At 36.5% G+C, this 12,633-nt stretch overlaps 1 protein-coding gene across 1 annotated transcript; it reads left to right on the plus strand.

Moving 5' to 3' along the window:
* Positions 1 to 1,437: 1,437 nt before the first annotated feature.
* Positions 1,438 to 4,120, plus strand: LOC100657890 (olfactory receptor 10AG1-like). Its single transcript, XM_023542149.2, has one exon. It carries the CDS (start codon positions 2,854 to 2,856, stop codon positions 3,871 to 3,873), a length of 1,020 nt encoding a protein of 339 aa, XP_023397917.2. The 5' UTR covers positions 1,438 to 2,853; the 3' UTR covers positions 3,874 to 4,120.
* Positions 4,121 to 12,633: the final 8,513 nt, after the last annotated feature.

The raw sequence follows: 12,633 nt of genomic DNA on the forward strand, positions 1-12,633 counted from the left end.
TCAAGCCTGAGAAATTTCATCTCCATGTACACCTAGAGGAAGCTGAAATAGGAAAAGGATTATGAGGGGAAAGCTTCTTCATTTTTTATTTTTGGTTTTAAGTAATATTGGTGAAAATTTTTATTTTTGAGGTGACATGGCACTTTGAATCAGCCAGATACCTTCCATGATGTCTGAGTGGGCATCCTAGCATTATTTAAACCATCTGTGTTTGTGAGCAGAAATGCTTTTAATTTCTCAAAAGTTAACATAGGAACACAGAGTTCCACTTCTAAAACGGGCTCTCAGCACCCGTTATTGGGAAGAGACCAAGCAAAGCACGTTCATGTGACAAAACATACGGCAGAGTTTCCTAAAGATCCATCTGGATGAATTATGGCAGTAAGAGTAAGGAAGGTCAGTTCACATCAATATCCAAGAGTCTGAAATGCAATAGCTAGAAAGGTTACCTTTGTCCATAAAATAATGCTAGAGAGTAAGTTGTGTTACTCCTGCGTGCACTCTCTCCCTAACTGGGAAAACAAGTTTGCTTGAGATTGATGCCAAGAAATGGTTGCAGAAAACGTCAGATCTATTCAGAGAAAAATGTTTTGAAAATAAACCAGAGTTATTGCCAAACAGAAGCATTCTATTCTAAATTAAGTAAATACCCAAGAGAGATTTCCCCCAGGGACAGTGCAACTCTTTCCTATTTAAGAGCACTTAGAGTTTGAAAGCAAGCAAAGTCTATTGTGGAATCACAGTGACGTCCACGGGAATAGAACGTAAATCTTAAAAAAAAAAAAAGTATACGCTATCAAAACACCTAGACTCTCTTAGACGGCTTTATGCAATCTTCAAAGGTAAGTTGTCATTATTTTGATAGGCTATTTTATGTAAGCATAGTTCTAAATTTGAAGACCAAGATACAACTAATAAAACAGAAAAAAACACAAAATTCTGGTTAAAACTATATTTGAAAATGAGTTAATTACTTAAGATAACACACGCAGCCTTCTAACTTTCCTAATTATAAATTAAATAAAATTAGATGCATGGCAAATGGTCATAATAACAACATTTATTATTTATTATAAAAGCACCTACTCTTCAGTTATGGACATGTTTAGATTGCAAAGACCAGGTCGTTATACAAAAATTGCCATTATGTGGAAATGGGGAGTTTTGGTTTTTTTTCTTTTTTTCTGTTTTCAGAACGTATCAATTTGTCCTATTTTCTTTAGTTAGAAAATATAAGCATAGAAATACTAACAGCTAAGATTTACTGATGTGCTCATCACTGTGGCAAGTCCAATTATGGATTATGCCTCTGTGGAGAAGGATGCTTGGAAGAGACAAAGCTGGATAAAGCTGGCTTGGGGCTGTGTGACTGGAGGGCCCATGGCTTAACCAATTCACCTTCCTCATCCGGAAACCCTGGTGGTGTAGTGGTTAAGATCTATGGCTGCTTACCAAAAGGCTGGCAGTTCAAATCTCCCAGGCACTCCTTGGAAACCCTATGGAGCAGTTCTACTCTGTAATGTAGGGTTGATATGTGTTGGAATCCACTCAATGGCATTGGTTTGGAGTGTTGCATCAGAGCTTCCATCATGAAGCTGCCTCTAGGGCTCCACTCCCACCCTGCAAGCCCTCAACGAGGTGGGTTGGAACAGTGGCTGCAACAATGGGCTCAAGCATAACAAAGATTGTGAGGATGGTGCAGGACCAGGCAGGGTTTTGTTCTGTGGTACATTGGGTTGCTATGAGCCGGAACCAACTCGACAGCACCTAACAACGGCAACAAAACTGCTAATAAAGTAACATGAGAGAATGCTTGTCTGATTACGTTCACGTTGAAAGTTAATTCAAAATCATCAGCTGATTGGACTACGTGGTGGAGTAGGGGGTAGTAGATTTGAGGAGAGAAGGAAATGCATGAATAATTGTTTGAAATGCTGGAAACTAAATATTAAACAAGCATGATGTGAATTTGTCAAGTAATGTCCTGTCGGTGACTGATACCTGTCTGAGGGCAATAACAGAAAGTGAAGCAAGGCAGTTGTGTTTTTCTCAGGTCTCATTCACATGCTCAGTGCTTATGCAGGGCCAGAGTAAGTAATAACTGGGTGTAATCAGAGTTAAGCTTTTATAAATGAAAATTATGATGAAGGAGTGAAGGAGAGGGGGATTTAGATTTGGTTGCAAGAAAATTATACGACATTGTAAAGTAGAATCTTAGGTGGGTAAGGAGTGAAAAAAATATTGTGAAGAGTGAGTCATATTTATTGATTAAATTAAAGGTTAACATTTATCATAAACTGAATAGGTGTGTTAAATGATAATGTTACTGAACAGCATCCTGAGCTTCATGTTTTTTTATATTTTGTATTAGCGACGGAAGGGATACAAAAATAGAAAACTAATAATGCTCACATTTATTCCCTCAGTAACAAAGGAGTGGTTTAAGAAAACCAAGTCGTATAATATACAGGAGAAGTCTTAATCTTTGAATGAAAAATGAAGTGAAAAAAAAAAATTACGAAAATGTTTTGACTTGAGAAAAGTTGATTAGGGATGTTTACAGAGAAAAAACCCAAGAACTGAGACTAAACAAGAGACAAAGACACCCTCTCACTGAGGTAAAATAATCAAAGCTCTTTCCTGAAAAATAAGCTCTAACTAACAGTGTATACTTCTCAATTTCTCTAGTATCATTAAAATAAAAGTTTAATAAAATATACCAGGATTTTATTTGTTAAATTGGTTTTAATAGCATCTCAGTTCATTGCTGAGGTTTCAGGTGACGTTCTCTAGAAATGGAGCATGGTGATGGGGGAATTAATTCATTAATTATGTAGGTTTATACAAGTACCAATGCAATTAACAGAAGTTAATATGCTTTTCAAAATAGTTAATAAATTAACCATCTTAAATTTATCATATATACAGATGGAAAGCAAATTAAAAGCAGAAGAATCAAATAACGCTACAATTATGGAATTTGTTCTCACTGGGTTTTCTGATGTACCCAATCTGCAGTGGATACTCTTTGGGATATTTTTCATCATGTACCTAATTATTTTGTTGGGCAATAGCATCATAATACTGATAACAAGACTTGACCTTACTCTTCAGAACCCCATGTATTTTTTTCTTGGCAATTTTTCCTTTTTGGAAATATGTTTTGTAACAGTCAGTGTTCCAAGAATGCTCAGGGACATTTGGACCCAGAAAGGAAATATTTCCTTTTTGGCTTGTGCTACACAAATGTGTTTTGTGCTTATGTTTGGAGGCATAGAGTGTTTGGAACTGACGGTGATGGCCTATGACCGCTATGTGGCCATTTGTAACCCTCTGAAATATCCTATAGTCCTGAGCCACAAAGTTTATACCCAGTTAGTGGCTGGCTCTTGGGTCAGTGGAATTCCAGTTGAAATTGGGCAAACATGCTGGATTTTCTCTCGCTCATTTTGTGGGTCTAACAGAATTAATCATTTCTACTGTGACATCCCCCAAATACTCAAGCTTGCTTGTGGGGACACATTCATGGACCAGATGGTGGTCTATATATTGGCTGTGATATTTTTAATGGTCCCATTTCTGCTGACTGTTGCTTCCTATGGCAAAATTATCTCCAGGACTCCGAAACTGTCCTCAGCCAAAGGGAGGGCCAAAGCCTTCTCCACCTGTTCTTCTCACCTGACAGTTATAACCTTATTCTATGGAACAGCAGCTATCAATTATTTACAGCCCAAATCAAATCAATCTGAAGGACTGGGGAAACTGCTCTCTGTTTTCTATACCATTTTGACACCGGTGATGAATCCCATTATATATAGTTTGAGGAACAAGAGTGTTATGGTGGCATTGAAGAGATTACTACCTAATTATTAACATGAGGGAATTACAGAAATTATAGAAACCATGTGCTTATGTTTTTGTCATGTAGATACAATTGGAAAATCTTCTAATTTTGTTTCTACACTCTGAAATAGAGATAATTAACAATGTGCTAACAATCTCACATTGTCAAGGTACCTCTGTTTCATAGAATTAACTACTTCTGTGTAATCGAACCACAAATTAACTGAAGTTCAAAAATATAATCTTTAAGATCAATCTTTCCTCTGACTGTGAACAAGTGAGGTAAGAGATTGAATAATACAAGATATAAATTGTTTGCATAGTTGGGAATTAGGGTCATGCTCTGTGATACTTTTTTCTTATATTTTCCATTCCTTCAAATGCATTTGCTGCCTTTCTTTACCTGTCTTTTTTGATTCAGCAAATGAGAAACATCAGCAGTAGCTAAGATATTGGGAATTGGGGAGGATTTGGGGTTTTCTCCACATTTTTTTCTCTGCTTCTATACCTTGTCTCTGCCCATGTTCCTGAAAGACTACAAGTGCTTCAGGGTGTACCCACATCTATGTTCCATCTCTCACCATTCTCTGGTAACATTATATCCTCCTCTTTTAGCTACAGGCCTTGGTTTTGTGATATCTGGTATTTTTTCCCATAATCTAACCATACTCAGATAAATAGCCTTTTCACTAAAGTACTTTAATTGGAATCATCTTGAATAAATTCTATGTCCTCCAGTCTCCCACTTATACATCATTCTTCCATTCTATTCTTGCATACTTTTTGGACAATGATTTAGCTTTTTTCTTTTTTTAATTATTATTTTTGAAAGAAAAAAAAAAAACTAACCTTTCTAATCTATAAACTGATTGAGGGAAAACCCATTTTATAGAAATAACAATAGCAATACTTGTACAAAAATGACTATTCTAAATATACATTCATTGAGGAATATTTAACCAAAAAAGAATATAGTGAAAAAACAAAATTGGAAACAAATGGAATTAGAGATTGTATTAAGACACTGGAGTACATCTGTACCATAAAATTACATAGCCCATTAAGAAGATTTTAGAACAGCAGTGGTGAAGAAATTCCAAGCATATCCTTACATATGAAAGAAATTGAAATCTCTTTATAAAACATCCCCCATTTTTGTAAAACAATGAGATATAAACATGTAAAAAACAAACCCATTGCCAATGAGTTGATTCTGACTCATAGTGAACATGCAGGAAGAGTAGAACTGCCGCACAGGGTTTCCAAGGCTGCAATCTCTACTGGAGCAGGTTTCAACATCTTTCTCCTGTGGAGTTGTTGGTGGGTTGAACCACCATCCTCTCAGATAGCAGCTGAGCACTTAACCACTGCACCATCAGGACTCCCTATAACGAAAGATGGTACCACATAATTCCACTGAACTATTTACATTTACATTTCAGTGGTGGGTACAGGTATGGATTAGAAAGGATTATTGACTTGCCCACAGTGGCAGGATTTCAAATGTTTTCTTCTTTATTTTTTGTATTTCTCTGTATAGTTTGTATTTACTACAATGAAAGTATAATTGGTATATCACAGGAAAGCGTAATCAATATTCATTCTGAAAATAACATAAGGAAAAAAAAGAAAATATATGCATGTCTTCCTTGCTTCTTGTTACTATATGTCTTAAGAATCTAGTATCTAGTAGAGGCTTCAATATGAGCCAAGGTGTCTTTGATTTGTAAAAGAAACAAATCACTTAAACCAAACAAAATATGTGTGTCCATGTTTCACCTAGAGCAATCAAAATAAATAATACCAATGGTCATTCCTTGAAAAATACCTTAAAGGCATGTAACAGTAGAACCAGAGATAGACAAATTTGTGATCACAGAATGAACATAGTTAAGAATCAATGACTATCAGTGAGCTTGAATGATGAAAAATTGACAATCTTTAAAACAAAAAGAAAACAAAGAGAAATTGTCAACAAATACTGAATTAATGAAGGATTTATCAGTATCCAGCAATTAAAAAAGACAAAAATATAAATTGAAAATGTATAACATTCCTGGCAAATATAATTTTTTGGTACTTGAGGAATCAAAGAGATAAAAACTTTAAAGACAATTGTATGATTTTCAAAGATCATGTAAATGACATACTTAGCAACTGGGCATATATCTCTTTTCCAGTACCAATAAAATATTTATTAAAAAAAATTGTTAATGCAGTCTCTGACAAAGATAATTTCAATAAATTCCAAAAACTACACCTTAAAAATAAATTGGCAAAAGATTAAATACAGGAATTGATGCTAACTTGGAGCCCTAGGCAGGCACATCATGCTGTCCCTCTGCAACAAAGAGTAAAAAAACTAAGTCAAACAGATACAGATGTCAATCCAGGAACTCTAAGCATCAAATGAAGGGATAAAGAACTAGATCAAACACTGAATGGAAGAAAAAAACTGAAGGAAAATAGAGAACGAGGAGAGAAACGAAGTAGAGGTCCCCTGCCATTTAACATGCACAGCATTGCTATCATAGAGCACAGCCAGCAATGACCCCAGACAGGGAGTATAGAAAGACAACCTCATGGTGTTCCCAACAGGAGACAGAACACTTCATATTCAGAGAAACATTCTTTCCCATCCCTCGACCTTTTGCCCCATAACTCTCCCAACCTTTCCCAATGAGATACACCATGCCCACTTAGCTGGGGAGCTACCGGCATGCCGTCACCCTCCTCAACCCACCAGCTCAAACCATGCCATATTTTTTTCTTTGTTTTTTTTTCCCTTTTCTTTCTCCCTACAACTATCTCCATATGCAACCTTCCTTCCTTCTTGCCAGTCCACAGGTACACCACATCCCCACCTGCTGGCTACACATTTTTTTCTCTCTCTCTTTTTTTTTCTGTATTCCTCCCAACCAACCCTGTATACTACCCTCCCTTCCTGTTAGCCCTTGCTGTGCCACTGTGACTAGAGTGTCCTGGACTCAGGCCCACTGCAACAACGAGCCTGCATTGTCCCTCCCTTTCCACCATTTAACTAGCTGCTGAATGGTGGGAAGAGAGCCCATACCTCTCTCTGTAAGATACCCCAGGCTTTCTGTCGAAGGCCTTTGATTGCTCCTACATCTATGGACCAGATCAGGATGCAGACAGTGCCCACTCACTCCAAGCTTGGCCACCTGGCTAAAGCAGTGTGCAATGAAACAAGCTCACCATGCCTGCTGCCCTGCTCACCCAGTCAAGGTGGTAAGAGCTGTCATGCCCACAGATGAGAAAGCAACAAAACATGCCCAGCTCACCTGCCCTAACATATCAAAATAAAACAAAAAAAAGCAGGATGAAACAAATGAGGATACAGTCAATAAATAAAGAAAATAATACCTTAATGTCTCAGAGACTGCTGCCTATATCAAAATATATAAAAAAGCAAGACAAGATTGTTCCAGCAAATGAGCAAAACAAAGAATCAGATGACCTTCTGGCAGAAGAAAAGGCACTGGAATTGCATGGTAGGGAATTAAAAAGACTAATACATAGGGCTCTCCAAGAGATTAGGAAAGAGATCAAAGAAAACACACACAAAGAAAAGTAATAAATCGACAAAATTATAGAAAACACAGAAGAAACCATTGACAAAACCAAGGAAAACACAGACAAAGCAATAGAAGATTTCAGGAAAATAATACAAGAATAAAATGCCAAAATAAATACACAATTAGAAATCATACAAAACCAGCTACTAGAAATCCAAAAGATAAACAACAAAATTTCAGAAATGGACAACACAATAAAATGATTTAAGAACAAATTGAAACAATGGAAGACAGAATCCATGAGATTGAAGACAAATCCATGAATGCCCCTTTGCTTGAGAAAAAAAATCAGAGAAAAAATTGAAGAAAACCCTAAGAATTATTTGGGACTCAATCAAGAGCAATAATTTGTGTGTTGTCAGAGTTCCAGAACAGGGTAAGAAAATGTAAAACCCAGAGAAGATTGTTGAAGATTTGCTGGCAGATAACTTTGCAGTTCTACTCTGTCCTATAGGGTCACTATGAGTCGGAATCGACTCAATGGCACTGGGTTTAATTTCCCAAATATCATGAAAGGTGGAAAACTAACCATCCAAGAAACTCAATGTCTACATATATCCATATAGGATAGACCCCAAAAGCATGTCACCAAGACATATCATAATCAAACACCCCAAAACCAAAGACAAAGAAAGAATCCTGAGAGCAGCTCGACAAAAAATAAAAGTCACTTACAAAAGGGAAACAGTAAGACTGTGCTGTGGTTACTCTGCAGAAACTGTGGAGACAAGAAAGCAATGAGATGGCATATATAAAACCTTGAAAGACAAAATTGCCAACCAAGAATATTATATCCTGTAAAATTCTCTCTCAAATATGATGACGAAATTAGGACATTTCCATATAAACAGAAATCAAGGGAATTTGTAAAAACCAAACCAAACTTACAAGAAATGCTAAAGGGAGTCCTTCGGTCAGAGATCCAACAACATAAGACAACGACTGGAGTCTCTGACACAGGACAACATCAGCCTGATACCAACTAAGGTAAAGAACTCTCAATAATAAGACAAACTAAAAGATTTAAAACAGGGAAACAGAGGTGTCAATCTATAAATGATGACAACATCAAAACATTAAAAGGAGGAATAAATGGTGAAGGTATATAACTTTCAAACAGAGGGAAATCAAGGGGGTACCAAATAATAAAAGACTGGTTCAAACTTAGGAAGAAAAGGGCAAATTTCAAGGTAACTACAGAAAAATTAAGAAACCTACTCATCAGTATAAAAAATAAGAAAAACGTAAAGTCTCTATAAACACAAGATCTCTAACCACGAAAAAAAAAAAAGACAATCCACAAACCAAAAGAATTCAGGACAGGAAAGTAATAGGAACAAAGTAAACTCAGCACCAAAAAAAAAAAAAAAAAAAGAATAACAATACCACAGCAATAAACTCATACCTATCAAAAACCACACTGAATTTAAATGGGTTAAATGCACCTTTAAAGAGACAAGAGAGTGGCAGAATGTATTTAAAAACACATCAATGTGCTGTCTACAAGAGACACACCTTAGATGTAAAGACGTGGACATATTAATTTCAAAGGGTGTAACAGAAAATATCACGCAAACAGTAACCAAAACAGGCAGGAATGGCAATACTAATTTGCATGAAGCTGTGAAACTGGAAGTTCTGCCACAGAGATTTCAAATACCAGCAGGAACACCCATGGTGGACAGGTTTCACTGGCGCTTCCAGACTCAGACATACCAGGAAGAAGGACCTGGCAATCTACTTCTGAAAAAAATTGGCCAGTGAAAACCTTATGAATATCAGCAGAACATCGTCTGATAGTGCTGGAAGGTGAGCCCCCCCAGCATGGAAGGCACTCAAAATACGACTGGGGAAGAGCTGCTTCCTCGAAATAAAGTCAACCTTAACGACGTGAGTGGAGGCAAGCTTTTGGGACCTTAATTTGCTGAGGTGGCACTACTAAAAATGAGAAGAAAAGGCAGCAACCATCCATTAATAATCAAAACATGGAATGTATGAAGTATGAATCTAGAAAAATTGGAAATCTCCAAAGATGAAATGGAACGCATAAACATCTATATCCTAGGCATCAGTGAGCTGAAATGGTCTGGTACTGGACATTTAGAATCAGGCAAAATTATGGTCTACTATGCCAGAAATGACAAATTGAAAAAGAATGGTGTGAATTCATCATGAAAAAGAACATTTGAAGATCCATTCTGAAGTACAACACTGTAAGTGACAGTAAAATAGCTACACAACTACAATGAAGGCCAATTAATATGACTATTATTTGAATTCACACACCAACCAGTAAGGCCAAAGGTGAGGAAATTAAAGATTTTCACCATTCTGAAATTGATCAAACATGCAATTAAGATGCATTGATAATTACTAGTGATTGCAATGTGGAAGTTGGAAACAAGGATCTGTAGTCAGAAATCGTAGATAGCCTTGGTGATAGAAATGACGTTGAAGACCGCGTGGTAGAATTTTGCAAGAGCAAAGACTTATTCCATGCAAATAACTCTTTTCAACAACATAAGGAGTGACTATACACATGGATCTCATCACATGGAATACACAGGAATTAAATTGTCTACATCTGTGGAAAGGGATGATGGAGAGGCTTAATATGGTCAGTCAGATAAAGGCCAGGAGGCAAATGTGGAACAGACCAATTGCTCATCTGTAAGTTCAAATTGAAGCTTAAGAAAATTAAAACAAGACCACAAAAAACAAAATACAACCTTCTGTATATCCCACCAGGATTTAGAGACCATCTCAAGAATAGATTTGATGCATTGAACACTAATGACCGAAGACCAGAAAAATTCTGGAATGACGTCAAGGATATCATACAGGAAGAAAGAAAAAGGCAATTACAAAGACATGGAACAAGGGATATCATTGCTGATGTCAGATGGATCTTGGCTGGAAGCAGAGAATACCAGAAAGTTGTTTACCTGTGTTTCATTGACTATGCAAGGAATTTGACTGTTTGGGGCATAACAAATTATGGATAACATTGTGAAAAATGGAAATTCCAAAACACTTCATTGTGCTTGTGAAGAACAAGAGGCAGTCTTTGAAACAGAATAAGAGGATATTGCATGGTTTAAAAATCAGAAAAAGTTTGTGTCAGTGTCATATCCTTTCACCATACCTATTAAATTTACGTGCTGAATAAGTAATCCAAGAAGCTATACTATATAAAGAACATGTTATCAGGATTTGTGTAAAATTCATTAACAATCGGCAATATACAGATGGCACAATCTTGCTTTCTGAAAGAAAAGAGGACTTGAAATACTGATGAAGATAAAATACTATTGCCTTCGGTATGGATTACATCTCAACATAAAGAAAACAAAAATCTTCACAAGTGCATCAATAAGCAAATCACAAAATGGGGAAAATACTCAAGCTGTCAAGGATTTTATTTTACTTGGATCCACAATCAACAACTATGGAAACAGCAGTCAAGAAATCAAATGACTCATTGCATTGGGGGAATCTGCTGCAAAGGACACATGTCACTTTGAGGACTAAGGTGCGCCTGACTCAAGCCATGATATTTACAATCACCTCATGTGCATGGGAAAGATGCACAATGAATAAGGAACACTGAAGAAAAGGTGGTGCATTTGAATTATAGTTTTGCTAAAAAACATTGAACACACCATGGTCTTCCAGAAGAACAAACAAATTTGTCTGGGAAAAAGTATGGCCAGAGTGCTTCTTGAAAGTGAGAATGGCGTGATCTAGTCTCAAGTAGTTTGGACATGTTATCAGGAGGGACAGGTCACTGGAGAAGGACATCATGCTTGGTAAAGTTGAGAGTCAGCAAAAAATGGGAAGACCTTCAACTATGTGGATTGACACAGTGGCTGCAACAATGGGCTCAAACATAGCAATGGGTGTAGATATGACATAGAACTGGGTAGCGTTTCTTTCTGTTGTACACAGGGTCACTATGGTCAGAACAAACTTGTCTGCACCTGAAAACAATAATAACAGAGGAAATGGACAAATATCTAGAAACACACTATGTACCTAAGGAAATCTGATCTGACCTATAACAAGAAAAGAGACTGAAGAAGTAATAAGATTCTTTCAGCAAATAAAATCCCTGAGAAGAGTTCACACCAGGACTCAAATTATTTCAGAGCATAGAAAAGGAAGGGATAATCCTGAATTTGTTCCATGAAGCCGCATAACCCTGACACCAAAGCCAAACAAAGACACCACAAAAAAAAGAAAATTAAAGACCTCTGTCTTGAATATCAACTCAAAAATGCTCAATAAAATTCTAGTCAATGAAATTCACCATCATATCAAAAAAATAAAAATGAATAACACACCACGACTAAGTAGGATTCGTACCAGGTATGTAAGAATTTTTTTTTTTTTTATGTAAGAATAGTGTGACATTAGAAAACCAACAAATGTAATCTACCACATAAAAAGAACAGAAAAGAATAACATGATCATCTCAATTGATGCGAAAGAAGCATTTGATAAAGTTCAACTCCCATTTTTAAAAAAAAAAAAAACAGTAAAATAGGAATAGATGGGAAATTCCTCAACATAATAAAGGGAGTCTAAACAAAACCAACAGCTAACATTCTTAATGGAGAGAGGCTTAAAGTATTCCTCCTGAGAATAGGAACAAGACAAGGATGTCATTTATCACCACTTTTATTTAACATTGTGCTGGAATTCCTTGCTACAGCAATAAGGCAAAAAAAAAGAAAAAGAAATAAAGGCCATCCAAATTGGAAAGTAAGAAATAAAACTATCCCTGTTCACAGATGATATTATCCTATACACAGAGGACTCAAAAGATTTCACAGGAAAACTACTGGAATCAATAGAAAGATTCAGCAGAGTTATAGTACACAAGATTGACGTACAAAAATCAGTTGGATTCCTACACACCAGCAAAGAGAACTTTGAAAAGGAATCCAGCAAATCAATACCATTTGTAATAGCCCCTAAAAAAAAAAAAAAGAAGTACTTAGGAATAAACCTAACCAGAGACATTAAAGACCTATATGTTACCGGGTGGAAACCCCAGGTTCTTACTCGCCATGACTTGTAAACGAGAGACCGAGGTCGGAGAATAGGAAATGCACATTTATTTCATTGTACAAGGAAATGGAGTGGAGTCAGTCGTAGATGCTGCTGCCAAGACTCTTTGCCAAGGGCAGGT

The sequence above is a fragment of the Loxodonta africana genome, chromosome 22 (assembly GCF_030014295.1).
Source record: "Loxodonta africana isolate mLoxAfr1 chromosome 22, mLoxAfr1.hap2, whole genome shotgun sequence".
NCBI lineage: Eukaryota > Metazoa > Chordata > Mammalia > Proboscidea > Elephantidae > Loxodonta > Loxodonta africana.